At 42.2% G+C, this 20,861-nt stretch overlaps 1 protein-coding gene across 1 annotated transcript; it reads right to left on the reverse strand.

Moving 5' to 3' along the window:
• Window positions 1-16,373: 16,373 nt before the first annotated feature.
• On the reverse strand, window positions 16,374-19,636 carry LOC149308715 (RING finger protein 148-like). The gene is made up of 2 exons (XM_089537136.1): window positions 19,234-19,636; window positions 16,374-16,426 (listed from the first exon to the last, which is right to left on the reverse strand). The coding sequence occupies exons 1-2, from the start codon at window positions 19,634-19,636 to the stop codon at window positions 16,374-16,376; spliced, it is 456 nt and encodes a 151-aa protein (XP_089393262.1).
• Window positions 19,637-20,861: the final 1,225 nt, after the last annotated feature.

The raw sequence follows: 20,861 nt of genomic DNA on the forward strand, positions 1-20,861 counted from the left end.
TTAAATATTTGAAGGGATGTCATCTTGAGGGAGCAGGGACGTAGCCAGGATTTTAGGAAGGGGGGAGTCCAGACTAAGTGCCACCATTATAATGGGGCTTGGGTGCGGCGGCACAGCAGCACACACCATTCATATTTCTAATGGAAGGGGGGGGGGTCCGGACCCCAAGATCTCCCCGAGCAAGCTTGTTTTCTGCTGCTCCAGAGAACAGGACCCAGCAAATGGATGCAAGCTACAGGAAAAGAGATTCCACCTCAACATTAGGAGGAACTTCCTGACAATAAGGGCTGTTTGACAGTGGAACACACTCCTTCCTCGGAGTGTAGTGGAGTCTCCTTCCTTAGAGATTTTCAAACAGAGGCTGGATGGCCATCTGTCAGGGATGCTTTGATTGAGATTTCCTGCATGGCAGAATGGGATTGAACTTGATGGCCCTTGCGATCTCTTCCAACTCTTTGATTCTATTATACTATGATTAAGATTATTCCTATCATCAGTTTCCCCGGTCTCCCAAGGGTGCATCTACACTGTAGATATAATGCAATTTGACACCACTTTAACTGCCATCAACATGACCCCTGGGATTTGTAGTTTTGTGAGGCACCAGCCCTCTTTGGCAGAGATGGCTAAAAGGCCTTGTACAACTACAAATCCCAGGATTCCATAGGATAGAGCTACAGCACTTAAAATGGTGCCCAACTGCATGATTTCTATGCTGTCGATGCAGCCAGTTAGACCTTTCTGTCACAATCAGTTAACAGCCAAAACCCTATTTAATGGAGAAAAAAGCAAGCAAGCCACCCATCCTTTCCTGCCTGGTCACACTGAAACTTTATAGACATTTTGCAGCAATCTAATTTCCAGAAGGGAAAACAAAAAGGATCAGACAGACCAACACCAGCCAGTCGATCTCTTTCGAGAAACCAGAAGTTGCAAAGTTGTGTTGATCATATACCAGCACTGAACAATATGGAGTGTGTAAAAGTGGTCAAATCTGCAGATTGCCAGCCCAACCGTACACAGGGTCCACTGTACTATTATTACTATTACTATTAATCATAGCTTGTTTCATACATCCATTGACCAAGCTCTTTTTTCCACCCTGGAAAGGGCATGATAGCCACGGCGCCATTTAAGGCACTCTTGGCGTTGCATCATGTGGACACAGCGTCAGAGGAGCACCGTGATGACATGCGTCATGTGGAGCAGCGCACAACATCACACCACAACCCCTACTCTGCCCCCAGGCCAGTCTTTATGGCTGGTGTGCACAGCCCCTAACCGAAAGAAAGCAGTTGGCAGCATGAGCTTTCATTGACTTCAGTCTACTTCCTCAGAATGCATCGGAGGAAGTAGACTGAAGTCTAGGAAAGCTCATGCTGCCAACTTCTTTCTTTCAGTTCATCTCAAAGGTGCTACAAGATCTCTTACATACTGATTCCACCAACTAACACAGCTATATCTTTGTATTTCTGAATGCTCAACTGGAGTTTTAAGTTAAGGACTGTTTGTTCTCTGTAAAATAAGGGTCAGCGTGGTGCAATGGCTTGAGAGCAGGACTAGAAGAGACCAGGGTTTAGATCCCTACTCAGTTGTGGAACCACTTGAAAAGGGCAAGTCACACTCTCTCAGTCTAAGAGATGGGCCAGCAAGGGTAGCAAGGCACACAACAACAACAACAACAACCTCTGTATAATAGGATACATGGCTACCCTTGCTGGTATAGTAATGAAGGCCAACCATCCGTTTTCCTAGACAACTAGGTCTGCATCTGCAATGCAGAAATAATCTGGTTTGACACTACTTTAACTGCCGTGGCTCAAGGCTATTGAATTCTGGGGACTGTAGTTTGTTGTGGCACCAGAGCAAAACTCTTATGATCTGTTTATTACCCTGCTGAAGTCATAATATCTTTCCTTTTACTACTCCACTGGCCTCTTGATAGTGAATTTCCAGTTTCCACTTGCTAGTTCAGGTGCTGCGACTGGACTCTTGGCATCACTCTCCAATAACCTTGGGTGACTTAGACAACCATCTACAAGGCAACCTACCATCCTGTAAAATTAGTATAATTATACTTCCAGGTGATGTGTAAGAGCAACATGGCTGGCCTAAAGCCATGATTTCAAAAGCTATGAAATGTGGATGGGCAGGTGCTGCCCAAGGAAAAAAAAGTGGCATGAATTACATTGCCAAAAAGATAGTAGCTTTTAAAATATTTTGCATTGGAAAACTGTTCAATACAAATGTTGTATTATTAGCCTTAGTTTACTGTGTACAAATATTTTATGTATTTTGAGAAAATATCTTTTTATAGATATGTTATCTTATGGGGCTTTTTGAAAATTAATAACAAGAATTACATATACACACATACATACAATCAATTTCCACTATCCACAGATTCTTCCTCCATGGACTCAAGCATCCATGGCTTGAAAATATTAATATATATGTATATAAATTCCAAAGAGCAAAGCTTGATCTTGCCAGTTTATATAAGAGTCACCATGTTGTTATTCATTGTATTTAATGGGACTTGAACATCCATGGATTTTCGTATCCTGGACACACCTATCAATCTCTCTATCTCCGGACAAGGATTTCTCTCCTTGAAACCAACCAAACGGGAGGGAACGTTTCTCAAACAGGCCTGCCTGAAAGAGTTTGCACTAGATTTGTTTGACATTTCAAGAGGTTAAATAAAGACTTGAGTGTGTAATTTTCCTTTGGAGAGGAAGAGGGTCATGGATTCTAGATAAGGAGGCTGTCCTTCAAGCCAATTCAGATGGTCAGCTAGAAGAAAAGGGCTGTGTTAACATTGGAATTAATGGTTTGACCCTCGCTTTCAGTAAGAAATAAGGTGCAGGTGGCTCCCAAGTCACTGAGATGGTGGTCCAGGTTTTCCCCTATGAAATTTTGAAGGCACTTTTCATATTTGGGGGAATAGACCCTTAGGGTGCATCCACAGTGTAGAAATAATCCGTTTTGACACTGCTTTAACTGCCATGGCTCAATGCGATGGAGTTACAGGAATTATAGTTTGTCGTAGCACCAGAGCTCTGTGACAAAGAAGGCTAAATGTTTCACAAAACTACAATTCCCAGTACTCCATAGCATTGAGCCATGGTAGTTAAAGCGGAGTCAAACTGGATTCTTTCTGCAATGTGGACATAGCCTAGTCAACCCAGAAAATGCACTGGAAAACAGCATTGGTCAAGCCACTCCTTTTCTATCCTGCTTATAAGTCTTCCTAGCAATGGGGCCTTGGCAGCTCAGACTGATGACATGAAGACATTTGAATCAGTATTCAGAACCTGCTAATGTCTCAGTGTGCTTAAGCGGCCTTTGCATTCCCCCCTTCCTATCTTTGCTTTTCCATTCCTTCTCTTCTCTGCCCGCTGTCTAGCAATGGATCTGGATTGCATCATTTTGGAGGAGAGGGACTAATGGCAGAGGGATCTTTACCACCTCTCCTCAGTTTTTGGTAGATCCGCTATTTCCCCCCACCTCTCAGCGCTGCCTTTGTGCTTGTGGTGTGACCTATGGGCACTAATTTGCTATTAGTGAGGCACGTGGTTGCAAAACCAATGAATTGAATCTTCTATCAGTTTAAAAAATGATAGAAGATTTGATTCATTGGTTTTGCAAGCACTTGCCTCACTGATTGCAAGTAGCTGCAAAATCAATCAATTGAATCCTCTATCAATTTATTTTAAATATATTTCTCAAGCCAGGCTGCCGCTTACATCACCGATGACACACAGATGATTGACATGCATTTTGAAGCGGTGCAAACTAGTGGGGGCAACAATCATGCAAAAAAAAAAAAGTGATTACAAGGGGATAATGAAAAGATCTGCTTTCTTAGTGGAAACGACAGACCTTTTGGAATTGATTTACCAACACTGGGCAAAGGCGAATCACACACTGGTTTAAATGTAAGTGGGAATGAGCCCTCAGTAGTCTAACCTGGGTTAACCAATGGTGGGAAATGCTGTGATTTGCAGTCCAAAAACCACTGGTGGGATGCAATTAGAGTATGGGAAAGTTCATGGCAAGACTTTTGCTCAATGGTGCTACAAGATCCCTTTGCAACCTAAAATTTATGTGATTTATTCCTAGCAAATATGTGTCCAGACATGTCCAGATGGAAAAAACAGGGCGTATTGATTCATCAGGGTCTTTACTCAAGTCTGGTGGTGTTTCCGTTTGCTGGGGGTGAATCAGAAGGGTTTATTTCCCTCCTTTCTCTTCCCCCTTTCGGGAGTCGATTGCACAAGAATGGAGGTCTGAACTTTCCATATGATTAAAGAGATGACACAGTCCATTGGCCAGCTCAGAAGCATCAAGTAATGGACCAGGGGGCATGCCTATACTTGTCCCCCTTGGATTATGTACAACATGCAATCCCTCCTCCAAACAAACCCAAACATGGGATGCAAAGTCAGTCCTGCATTAAGGGGGGGGGGGGGAGAGATTCTAGGGTTGCATTATAATTAAAATGTCCAATTTTTAACATTTGCCTGTATCATCTGGGTGTGCAAAACTGGATGGTTCCCCTCCCTTTTATATCACTTACACAGACGTTGAAAACAAGGATAACGCCTATGTAAAGTTGGGTCCCTCCAGATATTGAAGGACTTTCTGTTGCTGTTGTTGTTATTTGCTATCAGGTTGACCAGACATCCTTCTTTTCCAGGACATGTCCTCCATTTCAGCCTTCTGTCCAGGAGGAATTCCAAAATATCCTCCATTTCGAGCATAACTAAGAAGCACGGATTTATATTTATAGGAGTATTTTTAGCTTTTATTGTGTAATGGCCTACATTTTTCTTTTCTACATTTTTCGGTGCCTCGTCCTCCTTTGCAGGATTAATTTTGTCTCAGGGCATGTCTATATGGGCCAAATGAAGTGGTTTTCCCAACCCTCACTGCAACCTGCCTTCATGATTTCCTAATTAAAATGCAGACTGTCTTCATGCCATAAGGCCAGTTCTGCACTGAATCTGCCCTTTCCCTGCCTTAAACTGGCTTAAAATATAGGAGTGTTTTTAGCTTTTATTGTGTAATGTCCTACATTTTTCTTTTCTACATTTTAGGTGCCCTGTCCTCTTTTGCAGTTAGGACATCTGGTCACCCTGGGTTGTTTCATGGTGTCTCCAAAGTATGGTAGCTTCAGATTAGTACTTTGGCTTCTAGGAGCAGCTCAGAATCAATTAACCTTTTGCTCTGGATTTTTCAGGAAACACTGGAGCTCTCCATAGTGATACCAGATGGGTCTTGCTGTGTCACTTGGCACCACCACTGCTGGCACAAGTCACTTCGTCTATCACAACCCAGCATTATGATCAGTATTGGCCTGTTACAGACTGCCAAAATAAAGCTGCTTCGGGTCTCTTTGGAGGTATGCTATTTAAATGATGCATGGGTCCTAAGAGACCCAAAGCAGCTTTATTTTGACAGTCTGTGACAGGCCATTGTGTGCCTCTTTCTAACCTCAGAGGAGCAACTTACAATAGTGGCTCATGGTGGCACAGTAGAGAAACAGGTAGACAGTTGTCCTGCAGCACTACAAAATGTGGACATAATGGGAGGAATCCAGGGCAGCGCTGGGGCCAGAATATTCCAACAGCAGCCCAGAATATTCTGGCCATTGAAGACAAACAGATTCATTTATTACTTTTGGACAATTCATGGTAGACTTCTCCTCTAGCACCACCTTTCAAATGAGTTGGTTTTCTCCTTGTTTCTCCACTGCCCAGCTTTCCCAACTTACACATAGAAATTGGAATCCTATGACCTGGATGATTCTGACTTGGGTATTTTGCTATTTATGTTGAGCCCTAAGCATCTTATCTTGCTAGGACTGCAACTCTTGTAATTCGTAGCTATACTGGCTAGGGTTGTTGGATTTTTTAAGCTAAAAATATCAGGAAGGCCATACCTGCTCTCCTTTCATATAGGGCCACAGATAGAGAGATGGCTAAGGAAATGAAGAAGAAGAGAAACAAGTTGGTTTGAGAATTCTCCTCTGAGATTCTCACGTTTCAGTCATGAGCATCTTTGTCTAGAAATCTTCCAATTCCTAAACTAGGTATTATTATTTCAAAGTTGTGTTAGCACTAGGAGGAAAGGAGGCGGTAAAGAAAGGGGACTAATAAAGAGGAGCACAAAAGAGGGCTGTCGGAGGTGCGGACTGTGCTCTTGACTCACTCAAGTCAAGGTGCACAGTGCCCCATTACGTTGGCACGCTAGGCAGATAATCCCACAGGTACCTCTCCCTTGCAATAAAAATACCAGAATGACAAAGTGAATAGCTAATAATGTGTCACCCATTTATGAGATCCAAAAGGTGCTGCCCAAGGTAGGAAACTCTGGGAGCTGTAGTCCAAAACAAAGAGGGCATTGACCAATCTTTCGGATTAACAACACAAAAGAAGTTGTAGCATAAACTTTCGCAGACTTGGTCTACTTCCTCAGATGCATGGAGTGAACTGGTGTCCAGGAAGGACCTTTAACATCAGATTGTATGACTAGCCATAGAAATGCAAAAATTGTGGGTATGATGATGAGGTGGCAGGCTCAGTTTTAACTATAATCATTGAAGGAGAAAGGTAGGAAAGAATATGTTGTCTAAGGGCAGGGTGGGTGGATGACCCTATGAACGGTGGTGGGAATTTTGGAATGGAAGAGATGTGGCTAAACGGGACTTTCTTGGCCAGACTTTTGCTCGCCTAGTCTCAAGATCCCTTTATATATTGATCTTCCAGACTAACACAGCTATCTCTCTGGAAAAAAAGGACATGTATTAGGCCCTGGGCTCAAGCAGGCAAGAGTTTCTAAGGGAGTGATGCTTAGCAAGAAGGGAGCATCTGTGCTCATTGTAGCTCATTGCTCATAAGAAGTCCCTGAGTCCAAAAATTCTCTCAGTGCATACTTTGCAAAGAGGAGGTTGCATTTAATCAGGTTTGAGAGTGGAACCAACTGGTCCTAAACTGAGCACAATCTGATAAGAAGTCTTTAAATAAATGCTAGTGGCAAGTTGTAAAACTATTCTAAGGGGCAGGGAGGGTGGATTGCTCAATGCAAAATTATTCCCCCTCACCCTTGGTGTGAAAGTCATTTTGCTGAAGTTGCTCATATTGGGCAGCAGAACAGAATTCTTCTATGCAAGTGTTTTATTTCTAACAAAACCAGAGTTTGGAAAAATGGCCTTTTTGGACTGCAACCCCCAAATCCTTCAGCCAACAATTGCCCTTGGCCATTGCTATCCAAAGGAGTCTAGGAGCTTTGGTTCTAAAGAGTAATCTCTCCAAGCCCTGATTAAAATAAAACATGACCTCCTTCCACCATTCACCTCCTCTTGCATTATCTAGTTTTAACAGCCTAAGACACCTGCGCTTGATTTGAAAAGAATTTTTGAAAGGTCTGGAAACCATCTCCTATGTGTAAGGGCTTAGGGAGCTGAGTATGTTTAGCCAGGGAAGAGGAGGTTAAGACATGATAGCCATCTTTAAACATTTGAAGGGTTATCATATTGAGGATGGAGCAAGCTTATCTTCTGCTTCTCCAGAGTCTTAGACATGGAGCAATGGATTCAAGGTACAGGAAAAGAGATTCCACCTCAATATCAGGAGAACTTCCTAACTGTAAGAGCTATTTGACAGTGAAACACACTCCCTCAGAAATCTCCAAAGAGTCTCCTTCTTTGGAAGTTTATAAACAAAGGATGGGTAAGTCAACTGTTGAGGAGTGCTTTGTGAATTCTTGCATGGCAGTGGGTTGGACTGGATGGCCCTTGGAGTCACTTCCAACTCTATGATTCTATGACCCAAGATTTTGCCATATAAAAGTGCCTTCTGGGTACTATTCAGTGAGATGTAAAAGTAGCTAGTTCCCAGTTGAAGGAAGTGGAAAAAATGAGCATGAATGACCCCATGAATAAGACTGAGCTGTGGTCACCATTTAATTTTTGACAGCAAGGTTTTACTGCCAAGCCCCTCATGAACTGGGATGAAGGTTCCTAGGACCTAGACCCTCTTGTCTGGTTCTCAAGGCAAAGGGATGGAATATCAGGCAAACAGACTAAAAGTCTCTTTGCATGAACCTTTTTTGTGTGTGTATCAGTTATTAGACTTGGTGTGTTTTTTTAACTGAATGACATATTCAGAGCATATCACATCTTCAAGAAATTCCCATGCATCATGAACTCCTTTCCCTTTGAGCATGTCTGACCATGGGATCTCACCCAGTATTCCCTAAGCATACTGAAAGCAGCTTTCTTGAAGTCCAGAGCATGTGTCTGACTACATATGACTTCCCTTTTCTCTGTATATCTAATCCTAAGCGGATAGGGTCACTCCCACATATACCTGTGTGTTGACTCAACATTCAACATTTGACTCAATGGGTGTAGTTGGGACCAGCCAGCAAGATTCAGACCCTTGTGAGAAACACAGTTTGTCTGTGGGTAGTTTGCCCTTTGCTCTGCCCTATTTCATTCCCTCTCTCTCCCTCTCCCACTCTTCAAGCACAATCTTCACTGCTGCTATTCACATGTTAGGGAGGGACATGTTATAAAAGAGCACTTTGCTCAGTTGTCATGTAAATGGAAGAGTGCAATTGAGGTGCATCACGGGGGAAGGAAAAGAGCACTTAGATGGCAGGAATATGCCACTGGCCCAGATGGGAAGATGGTAGACTAGGGTTGCCACAATGCACTTGCTTAAATCTGCACACCCAATTTCTAAGGCAAGGGATACTCAGGGGTGGTTTTGCCAGCTCCTTTCTCTGAAATATTTTAATAATAAAGAAATAGAACCTATCCGTTAGTGGTCTCCCATTCCACCCCAAGGATTTCTTAGTTATAAGAAACAGCAAAGTTTGTCCCAGAGGTCTGAATGGGGCATGATTTCCCCCCTGGGATAGGAAACACAAAATTTGCATTAGGAAATTTTAAACAAGTTGGTGCTAATATTGGGAATATGCTTCCTCTTCCTTGGGAGTACTTTCCCCAAAGATTACTTTCCTCTTTCCTTGGGAATGCCAGGCTAAAAAGTACCATATATACTCAACTATAAATTGATTTCATGTATAAGTCGAGGGCAGATTTGGGCCTAAAATTATAGATTTTGATATGACCCATGTATAAGTCGAGGGTAAAAATTAGGGCCATGTGACAATATCTATAGGATGAGGCAAAGGAAAATGATGCCAAAGAACTTAACAAAATTCTATCCACTAAAGGCTGGATGGATGAGAGAGCCGGGGGGGGGGGGGCGGTCATTGCTTTCAGGACAAATTACACTTTTGCCTTTCACCAGGGGATGGTTCCCTTTTTATGAATTAAAGTACAGTACTTATATTGACCGGTGGATAAGTCGACTCAGGTTTTTTTGGGTCAATTTTTTGAGTTAGACTTATACATGAGTATATACAGTAGCTACTTTTTAGCCAAGCCTGGGATCAGAGGCTGTCCAGTTATTGGTTTTATGCATGTTAAGCTTTTTGTAATTAGTACAGTGTTTGGTTTAAAAACAAAACAAAAACAGTGCCCCCTTTAAAGAAATTAACATTATGCTTAATTAAAGATTGGCCATCCCGTTTTGTGCAGTCATGACACAGATCATGGGTTGCTGCTACAGAGCCTCAGTGAATGTTACAGCTACGAAAAGAGGCACCGGGGAAATGCTTTGCATGATGAAAACCATTTTAAAAGAAAATCAATGGATCAAACCTTTTGAGACTCTCTTGGTATTTACAGCCACTTAGCCCAAAGTGCAAATTTGTTGTTCTTTTGCTTATCATTAAGGCTTCTGTTTCCGAAATGGCATGCTCTTGGAGAGCCGGTTTTATGGAAATTGAAAGTCTGGTAGAAGGCCTTTGCCTGATTATATTGACTTGGCTGTAAAAGTTCTATTTTTTCTATCTGGAATCAAATTGCACTTTGAAACACGGGCCACAGGACATTGTAATTCTTTTATGGTATGATATCAGGTCATCAGTGGAGATGGCAGAAGAGAACGAGGACAGAATATGTAACTTTGGAAACATCAGCACCCACAAATATATCTGATAGTCAGGAGCATAAAAAAAAAAGACAGGCAGAATAATTAGAAACAGAACTTTCAGAATGTCACAACAAAGTTTCCATTCAGTGATCAAAATAAAAGATAAAGCTAGAGTCAAGGGGATGGTCTGCACTTTCAACCCTTGCACTGTGGCAAGAAACCAGTAAGGACGTGTCTTAAAAATGGTTGAGATAAGGCAGATACTCTGGAGCATGGTTTAAAGATTGCATGCCAGTTCTTTCTAGCCACTCACACAGTATCAAGAACCACAATTTTTATTCACAAGAGCAACTGATTCAGTCTGTTCCAGCAAACACCGGATGCTTCCAGATTAAGGATGTCCTGCAAGTAGATGAAGGATTCTACGGAAGCTTCTGGGTAAAGATTGTGGAAAAGTACTTTTCTGGACCACAATTCCCAACATTCCTGTTTCTTGGAGCTGCATTCCCCCAACGTAATTTTTATAGAAAGCCTCTAGCCCTACTAGTTTAAAAAACACTGTGCAGCTATGATAGCTTTTCCTTCCACTTGCTAGTAAATGTTCTCTGACAAGGGGGAAAAAAAAGATGGAAGCAGTAGGAAACCTCAAGAGGCCTAGTAATGTCATCATCCAGGCCTCCCATAAATTTCCAGAATGAGGCAGAGTGCGTGATTACGCGAAACGATTTCACACAACATTGCACAAAACCTGCCATTAAAGTGGTCACAAAGAAGCATTAAGACTCATCTTTTTACTTCGGGATTTCAGCGACAATGCATTTCCGATATCACTTTATTTGCACAATTGAGTGGGATAAACATTCGTGCAATTACTCGCCATTTTCACTTTATTTGCAGGATGCTTTAATTGCACTTTAATCTCTCTTTAATGCTGAAATTAGCCCCAGTGTGATTAACTCCAAGGGCTATATAACCATCCAACAGAAAAACTATGCTATGAGAAGGGATGGGAAATAAGACAGAGACCAATTCCTGACTCTCCTGAAAGGTTACTGGAGCTGTGAGAAACTTCTAGCATCCAGCCCCCAAAACCACAAATGCAGCCACAGGTACGCTGTTCTGGCAAGGCTCCAGTTCTGTCCAGGTATGTGTTCGCCATATGCCCACTTTTTAAAAACAAGGTGGTTCAGTGGCTCTTACTTTTTGGTCTTCCAAATGTTTTGGACTTCAGCTCCCAGAAGCCCCAGTTAGCATCCCCAATGACTGGGGGCTGGAAGCCATAGTAAAAAACAAGAGCGTTAAAGGCTGAAAGTCCCTGAGCTGGTTTATCGAACCATGCATTTCATTACCCAGGACTCAAGACAAGAGCCTCCTTCTTCAGAGGACTAAGTGACATTTGAAGTAGATCTCTGAAGTTTGGCAGGCTAGGCTGCTTCTCAGGAATGCTCACATGTGCCACAGCAAACTAACCTTTCAAGGCTCCTTGTTGGGTTTAGTCACAAGGCGTTTTATCTGAAGCAAAGTAAACATCACCTGGAAGATATAGCACTCACAGAGGCACTCACCTTGTAAGTTACCTGTGCCCAATCTGGTGCCTGCTAGATGTGGAATACAACTTCTCTCACCTTCAAGCCAGCATGGTGAAAGGCCATGATTGCTGGGGATGATGAAATTTGTAGTCCAACACCTCTGGCAAGGGAAAAGGGGCACATGCTAATACAGTTAGCATCTCAAAGCAATTGTATGTTTTAGCTGGCATGCTCTTTGTGAGGGTTTCTTCCCTGAAGGATGACAAAGAGAAAGCCAACCTGGTATAGTGGTTTGAGCATTGGACTAACTAGGACTCTGGCGAACAGGATTCGAATCCCCACTCAGCCATGGAAACCCAAGATTTTGGGCAAGTCATGCTCTCTGAGCTTCAGATGATGTCAATGGCAAACCTCCTCCGAAGAATCTTGCCAAGAAAATCACTGCCTTAGGGTTGCAATAAGTCGGAAGTAAGTTGAAAGGCACACAACAATAAAAACATAGAAATGTTTAAAATGAACAACTAAGTTACTTAACTACCATTCATATGCAGCTCAAATGGCCTCACTTTCGTACGAGAGGAAGATGTGAAGAGACTGTGTGAAAAATGCACATTTTCTCCTCGAGTTTAAAAACAACAACCCCTCTTTGTGTGGAGGAAACCTAAGAAGATGATGTTCCTCCAAAAAAAGCAGCACGATGAGGCCTGAAAGTGACTCAGTACGTACTGAATAGAACTATACCAAAAGGTTGTAGCAAGCTAAAAATGCCCCAGTTTAGGATTCCAAACTCAATCCTATTCCTACACTCCAATGTCCATGTCCAGGTGGAACTATGTGCCATCTTCTCTCCCATCCTCATATTTTAAGCTGGTACAGCCCCTGCTGCCCATGAACATTTACATGCCCATGGAAAGCAGGCAGAGGACCCAAGCAACATCCAGTGATGTTTCTACATGTGGACACCCAATGATGACATTATTACTACTACTACTATCTCCCATCTTTCTCCCAATACAGGGACTCGAGGCGATAATAGACATCCTCCAGGACCTCCTGGGGGTTCTTCTGCAAGCCCGAGAAGATCCCTACTTTTCCCCAGCCAGTAAATAGCTGTAACGGGAGAGATCTGCCACTTCTGTGGTTGGTAGAGAATTCTGACTTCCACAACCACCAAAGAAGGGAGTTGTTGTTGCTATTGTGTGCCTTCAAAGTCATTTCTGACTTACGGTGACCCTAAAGTGAACCTATCACTGGGTTTTCTTGGCAAGACGTGTACAGAGGAGGTTTTCCATTGCCATCATCTAAGGCTGAGAGACTGTGACTCACCCAAGGTCACCCAGTGGATTTCTCTGGCCAAGCTAGGATTTGAACCCTGGTCTCCCAGTGTCCTAGTCCAAAGCTGAAACCATGACACCACACTGGCTCACAAGATGTGAGCTATGCAGGCATCAAATTGGACTAGGCAGGCATACTTACACCTTACACTAACAAGAGGTCAGCCATATTTTCCAAACTCCTATCTCTGCCTGAACTGATGACACAAAATAAAAGCAAAAAGCACCTTTGCCCTCATTTTACTGAAAACCTCTCCAAACAGATGCAACATGCTGCAGCAACAAGGCTAGGGAATGCAGCTATAGTGGAATGCCAAAGAAACCGATACTGGTTGAGAAGTGGAGTGTTCAAGGAAAGGCCTCTCCAGGCAAGATATTTGGTCCTGAGAGATTATGTAAATTTTGGATCTGATGTGGTTGACATGTGACGTGTGTCTGACAGGTGATGGTCATGTAGAAAGTGACTAGGAAGGGATGCATAGGGAAAGCAAGTAGTAAAGGAGAAAACTCAGTGGGAAAAAGCAGGGAGATGTTCTTTAACTCTCTGGAATTGTTTCCATTACTGCTACTGCGCAGCATAAAAAAAGGTAAGAAGAACGAGCAGATGGGATTCCTGCAGGCAGACTATTTGTGTGTTCATTACATGGAAGCAATTTCCATAAAATTCCTTGACTGGGCTTTACTTGCATTGTTTGCATATCTAATAGTCGACCACTTGGAGGCAATATTGTTCCAGGATAGAAATAAGAACAACCAATACTAGTTCTGCCTGCAAAAGCCTTTGACTTTTTAAAAAACTGTTCAACAAATCCTAAAGGCTCTTGAATATTTTTCCAGCCCTCTTCAAATTTGGCCATTGGCAGTGGAGACTGCAAATTGTCTTCAGCAAGAATGCTTGGCACACATGCCATCCAGGGTTCTTTCCACATCCCATGTGGAAATGCCAAGCAAAGGCAACAAGGCAAGCACCAGCTTTTATGAAAGGAATGGCCTTGCTTGGTTGTACACAAGAGAGGAAGCTGAACAACAACCACAACAACCAGAAATATATAAAAATAAAAAAACGGACGGAGAAAGGGCAACAGGCTAAAATTCCTCCGGCTACATGTACAAAACTCAAGGGTTTCTGCCATCAAAGCAGCAGCAGCAGCAGAGAACTTTGGTCAAGTTCTTCTGTTTGTCAATGTTATAGCAGATATTTATGAAGCAGGGTTACTTGCTAAGCTAAACAAACCAATGAACAACAACAACAACAACAACAACTCACCCTCAAGTCCCCTGTTAAATGCTTCCAGGAGTTCAAATTTGAAGGGTTAATGTGAACCCAAGCTACATATGTCACTCAGGGTTCTCAATTTTATTTGTTCTGCTTTAACATAATGCATAACCAAATGCATCTGAGGAAGTAGACTGAATTCTAGGAAAGCTCATGCTGCCAACTTTTCTTTCAGTGAGTCTCAAAGGTGCTACAAGATCTCTCTGCATATTGATTCCACAGACCCACGCGACTATATCTTTGAAACAATGCACAACTGAATAACAAAACAAAAATGATGTGTTATATTTATATCCCAGTGTTTTTAACCTGTGCTCCATGGCTGCCCAGAGAATCGATAGGAATACATAGGATAGGGTTGGGGAAAATGTGGCCCATGGTTCAAATACGGTGCTTGGTGATTGAAAGTGCTTCAAGCCTGATTTAAACCCCCCAATTCTCTGCAAAATACTGTTCCTTCCCCATTTCTGCCCCCCAAGACACCTACATTTATTCTATAATAATATTTTGGCAATAAACAAACTGAACAAAAGGAGTACCAGAGAGAACTAGGCTTTGCTCCATATCCCTCTGAACCATCACATGCATTCAGACTTTGCATTTAAAAAGTGGCTTAGACAGAGGGTGATCATAGATCCTCCTTTTCCCAGAGATGTCCTACTTTATGTCCAGGGGTCTGGGAGGAACTGCAAAACCACCTCTATTTTGAGCCATAAAACCTGTGCTTGTGTCATCCCAGCAGGCAAGCAAGAGGCAGCTCAACAGATGTATTACTGCCCCGGCTGATGAATAAGGGCTTTTTTTTATTATTAGCAGGCAGCAGAGAAGACTGTAGTTGACCATATGGTGCTTTTGTTTGTTTTTTCTGATGGAGGTATGGAAAGGAAAGCAGGATCTGGTTTGTTGAAGCAGATCAGCAGCACCGAGGGGAAGGGGTAAGCAAAAGCGTGGGATTTGGGTTGTGGAAGAGGAGGAGGAGACATGACAGAGCAAATGGGAAAACTACAAATGAAAGTATACTTGTCCCTCCACAGTCACAGCTTTGACTTTTGCAGATTTGAGTATTAATTGATTTTATCAATATGTTCTCTCTAGATTCTCCAGCGCAACTCTATGGTCAACTTTAACCAAAAGTTGCACTGAAGGACCTAGAGATTCCTAGAGAGAACACTCCACCAGGCCTTTGTAGCGCCTCCAGCACAATTCTATCATCAATGTCTGGCAGTTGTTGACCACAAAGTTGTGCTGGAAGACCTAGAGATTCCTAGAGAAGACATTCCATTACGATTTTGTAGCAGAGTTGCACTGGAGGACCTACAGAGTCCTAGAGAGGTGTTCTCTTTGGTAAAAACATCGCGTTTTTGTCATTTGCGCTTTTTCCACATTCATCTTGTGCCTCTAACCCCAGTGAATGTGGAAAGATGAGTGTAATAATTTAAATTGAGATTCAGCCACAGGTTTGCTGCTAATAAAGCACAGTTTTAAGCATTTGTTTCTATAAGTCGGTATATTGCATGCCAACAAAGCATTTTAACAAAGGTAAGCTCATCAGAAAAATATGGCTGAATACTTGATAAAATACGCTATCGGCAATATAGCTGTAAATATACCGTGTGAAATGAATTTATATTTATATCAGTGTTTTTAGCTTTAATTTTGTACTCCCCTACATTTTTGTTGAACATCCTACATGTTGCGGCATTTCATCCTCCTCTGAGGTTTGGACATCTGGTGACCCTGCTTAGGTAGCTGGATTTTTACTTAACCACAAGTACAAGGGAAAGGGGTTAGGATACCTTCCCTGTTGTGCACGTCGTACGTTGCAGTTTGCATTTTCTGAAATTTCATTTTGTTAAACAAAAAAGCGAAAGGCTCAGACAGGATTATACAAGAGTGTTCTGTGAATGATTGCTGACAGCAGGGCCAGCTTATTCAGAGGCAAAGTAGGCTACTAAATGGGTTGCCACTGTCCCACAGGCACCTGCCTCATCTATGCAAATGTCCTGGGCATAAGGTCAGTACATGGGTGTACATGTCTAGAGAGAAAAAGCAAACTGAGCCACTTTAGCAGTATCAACCAGATACAATACTCATTGTGCACCTAGAGACAAAACGTGTAAGTCTTGATTTTCAGCTGCATCTACACTGCAGAAATGATCCAGTTTGACAACACTTTAACTGTCCTGGCTGAATGCTATGGAATTCTGGAAACTGTAGTTGGTTATGGAGCCAGAAACCGGATTATTTCTGCAGTGCGGATGAGGTGCTTATCAGCTGTTACAGTAAGAGAGGAAAGTAAAGCTGTGGCAGGCATGACAGATAAAAATGAAAAGAAGAAGACAGAAGACCATGTCCTGACCTATTTGTGATTGTTTATTAGGTGGCAAATTCCCTCTGAAGAAACTTGCCAAGAAAATGCCTTAGGGTCGCCATAAGTTGGAAATTTATGAACTGTTAGATTTAGAAAAGAATTGCATATGATGCAGCAGGAATAAGTAAAGGAACAACTTTCTAACTTGTTTCAGGCAGCACCAAGAAGACCTGTACTTTAGCCTAGCTCTGGATTAATTTTGATGGCATTCCTCTGCATAATAAATTGGTTCTAAGCCTCACTCCATACAGTGAGTGTTATGTCAAAGTAGTGGGAAATGCATAGGACTGCATTGTTTGAAAGATTAAGTCAGCATCATCCAGACAATAGGTTTTTTTTTGTTTGTTTCTGTGTATGGCTGTGAACAGTGAAGAAAGCTGAGAGGAAGAAAATGAATTCATTTGAAATTTGGTGCTCAAGAAGAGTTCTGGATTAGAGTTCTACAGATATTATAGGCTGATAAAAAGCAAAGCAAATGAGGCTTAGAGCAAATGAAGCCAACGTGACTTTCACTATAAGCCAACTGAGACGGTTGTGTTTTGGCCGTATCAAGGCATGATGTGACTCACTGGAAAAATAATAAAGTGGAAGGCAGTAGGAAAAAAAGAAGAGTAGACTACAGGTGGATTGATTCAATCACGGAAGCCACAGCCCTGGCTCTGCAAGACTGGGGCTCTTGCAGGACTCTCATTCATAGAATGCCACAAAGTTGACTAAGAATCATTGTATCATAGATTTGGAAGAGACCTCAAAGGCCATCCAGTCCAACCCCCTGCCATGCAGGAAATCACAATCAAAGCACTCCCAACAGATGGCCATCCAGCCTATGTTTAAAGACCTCCAAAGAAGGAAACTCCATCATTCTCTGGGGGAGTGTGTTCCATTGTCAACCAGCTCTAACTGTCAGGAACTTCCTCCTAATGTTCAGGTGCAATCTCTTTTCCTCTAGTCTGAACTATTGCTATGGGTCGTACTCTTGGAGCTGCAGAAAACAAGCTTAATCCATCCTCAATATGACATTCCTTCAAATACTTAATCAGGGCTATCATATCACTTCTTAACTGTCTCTTCTCCAGAATGAACATACCTAGTTCCCTAAGTTTTTCCTCGTAAGGCATGGTTTCCAGACCCTTCACCATTTTAGTTGCCCTCCTTTGGACATGCTCCAGCTTGTCAACATCCTTTTTAAATTGTGGTGCCCAGAACTGGACATAGATTTCTAGGTGAGGCCTGAACAAAGCAAAATGGAGTGGCACTATTACTTCCCTTGATCTAGACATTATACTTGTACTGATGCAACCTAGAATCCCATTGGGTTTTTTAGCTGATGACGCATGTTCAACTTGTGGTCTACTGGGACTCCTAGATCCCTTTCACTTTAGTCTTTTAAGCCAGGTATCTCCCATCCTATATATATGCATTTCATTTTTTTCTGCCTAAGTACAGTACCTTACATTTCTCTGTGCTGCAAAAATCATTTTGTTAGTTTTGGCCCAGCTTTCTAGTCTATTCTGGCCATTTTGAATTTTGATCGTCTCCTGGGTACTCCTCCTAATTTGGTGTCATCTGCAAATTTGATAAACATGTCCTCTATTCCTTCATCCAAGTTATTGATAAAAACATTGAATAACACCAGGCCCAGGACAAAACCCTATGACACTCCATTGGTCACTTCTCTCCAAGATGAAGAGCAGCCATTGGTGAGCACTCTTTGGGCTCGGCCGGTCAACCAATTACAAATCCACCTAACGACTGCATTGTCTAGCCCACATTTTACTAGCTTGTTTGCAAGAATGTCATGGGGGACCTTGTCAAGGCCTTACTGAAATCAAGATATACTATATCCATAGCATTTCCTTCATCATTTACGAGGCAGTGATAGAGAAGAGTGTTGGGGATCCCATGGACAGCTGAAAAGACAAATAAATGGGTTCTACTGCAGATCAAAGCAGAAATCTCACTGGAAGCCAAGAAGGCAAAACTGAGGCTGTTGTACTTCAGAGACATCATGAACAGAAATGACTCTGGGGAAAACTACAATGCTTGGAAAGGTGGAGGGAAGTAGAACAAGAGGAAGGTCGCATACTAAATGGATGGACTCTATTAGGGAGGTTATGGATAGGAATTTGCAGGAATTAAGCAGCACAGTGGAGGACAGGGAGTGTTGGAGATGTTGATTTACTCTTTCAAATATTGTGCTCTTAGCTTTAAATCCCCTAAAATACTTGTCACCAATTTGAAAAAAAGGAACAGAAGATGGCAGAATCCATCTCCCTGGTACTAATACATATTGATTTGAAGTGAAGCCTCACTGAGGTCAAAGAGACTTTCCCTCAAGGAAGTACATCCAGGATTGCATCACAACGTTTGTATACTAAGAATGCTACATTTAAATGATTAATAATCACAATGAGTCTGTGAGTTGACTTGGGCTTGCTCAAGGGAACCAAGTTAAAAATATAAAAGCAGAATACAAAGATTTGCTTTTCCTAGGTAGAAGAATCCACTGCTAGAAATTTGCTTGGGATCCACCTATAAAAACTCACATGACTTCACTTCTGGCAAATGTTTTCACATTTAGCTGGAAATTACTGTTCTACAAGATTCTGTTGCAGATGCAGAGCTAATAAAAGAACAGTTCCCCTAAATGGAAAATACTTGTTGTTAAGAAAGCAGCTTGCAGGTTCCCAGACCTGATCAAAACACTCACCGGGGTGTGCCATGGGGACTGTGTAATTGCCGCGCTTAGCATAGTTGTAGATGACAACAGCTTCTGCACCCTGGGCAGCTGCACGGTTAATCTTCTCCGTGAAAGTGCAGTTGCCTCTTGCGATCAGTGCGACCCACGGCGACGCAGCGGCCGCAAACTCAGTGTTCCAAGTGCAGGCTTGGAGGTTTGTGGAATTGGGGGCCACCACCAGTCCATGAGCATCTGCCACAGGAGAATGGACCCCATACAGGCCACATTCACACCGGTCGCTCTCCGTGGTATTGTTAAAGGCGTTGAAATAAAACAAGCTCACATTGGCTTTGACTGGAACAGCCAGCACAGTCCTCAACAGTCCAGGAAGAACCAGGAAGCAGACAGAGCTGAGCTTTATCCCCCAATTCATTGCTTGCTCATTTAAGCATAACATTTAATGGCATGGAGGTGCTTTTGAGTGCTGCTAGTCTGCTGTCTCTCTGCGTAGTCTGAAATTACAATCCCAGGCAGGTAAGCCACACCACTCCGCCCAGGTTCATTAGATCTTGGTTGCGTCAGCTCCATTTCAGTTTACTTATCTCAAGAGAATAAAAAGCTGCCTGATGCTAGAACCACTGTGTAAGAGCACATCCACGTAACCTTCGTCCCTGTTCTGCTGATTCATTTCATCTTTGTACCACCACACCTTTATTATTGGTTTCTATGCCACAGCTGTATAGTGGTCATGCTAGCTAAAGGTTCCAATGTGGGTTTTTACATCCTTCCCAGCCTTTGCTCCAAAGAAGCTGGAAAAGGACTGGTAATTTACAATTTAAACAATTCCAACTAAAATGCAAGCAGTTGTTTTTATCAGGAGGGGCAGGGTGGCATATTTTTAAAATGAGGGGAGAAATCTTAAGGATTATCTATTGAATAACACTTTCTCTTGTCTTTTAAGTAGTAAAAGAATCTTTGTTTAAAACTCAGGCTACTTACAATTTTTCATGTAATATAGATCAATTACGTCTCATGCTCCCATTGGGCATTCATTTTATACCAAAGATAAGAAGCTTGTTAGTATGTATTTATTACCTGGAACTGTTTGCATATCCTTTTAAAAGTATCACCCCAAGACTAAATCAAAAGTACTTGCACTATTTTCCCCCATACTCTCCTTTTGCATTCTCTTTCTCGCTTTTAGAAACAAAGCTCCTGAGGATGTGCACTTTTTCCTTTCGCTTGCTAGTCTGAAAGCCACCCTATGCCTTTATGGGGATAAATGCAATGGGTCAGATTCAAAGGTATTCTTCTACATGCAGCAATTGTCTTCCACTCACAATGAGGCCATTTTTGACCTCATGTTAAAGGAGTGATATCTTTCTCTAAACTATCACATGCAGCCTTGAGCCAAAAAGTTTGTGCAGCCTTGTACTACAGCTCTGCTAAAGTAAGATAACTGAACCCTTGGTATTTTTACATGTTTGTAAGAATATGCTATTGAAGCAACAGTGTGACAAGTACTATTAAATCTTTCCAGCAACGAATTACCTCTGAAAGATTTTGCACATGTGTTTGGAGAAGAATAAATATAGCCGTCGGTCCATTAATAACCAAAATCAAAAGTTAAGGCCAGCTTGCATATTACATTTTGTAAG

This window comes from Sceloporus occidentalis, unplaced genomic scaffold, assembly GCF_023333645.1.
Source record: "Sceloporus occidentalis isolate IW3139 unplaced genomic scaffold, rSceOcc1.0.p SCAF_8, whole genome shotgun sequence".
NCBI lineage: Eukaryota > Metazoa > Chordata > Lepidosauria > Squamata > Phrynosomatidae > Sceloporus > Sceloporus occidentalis.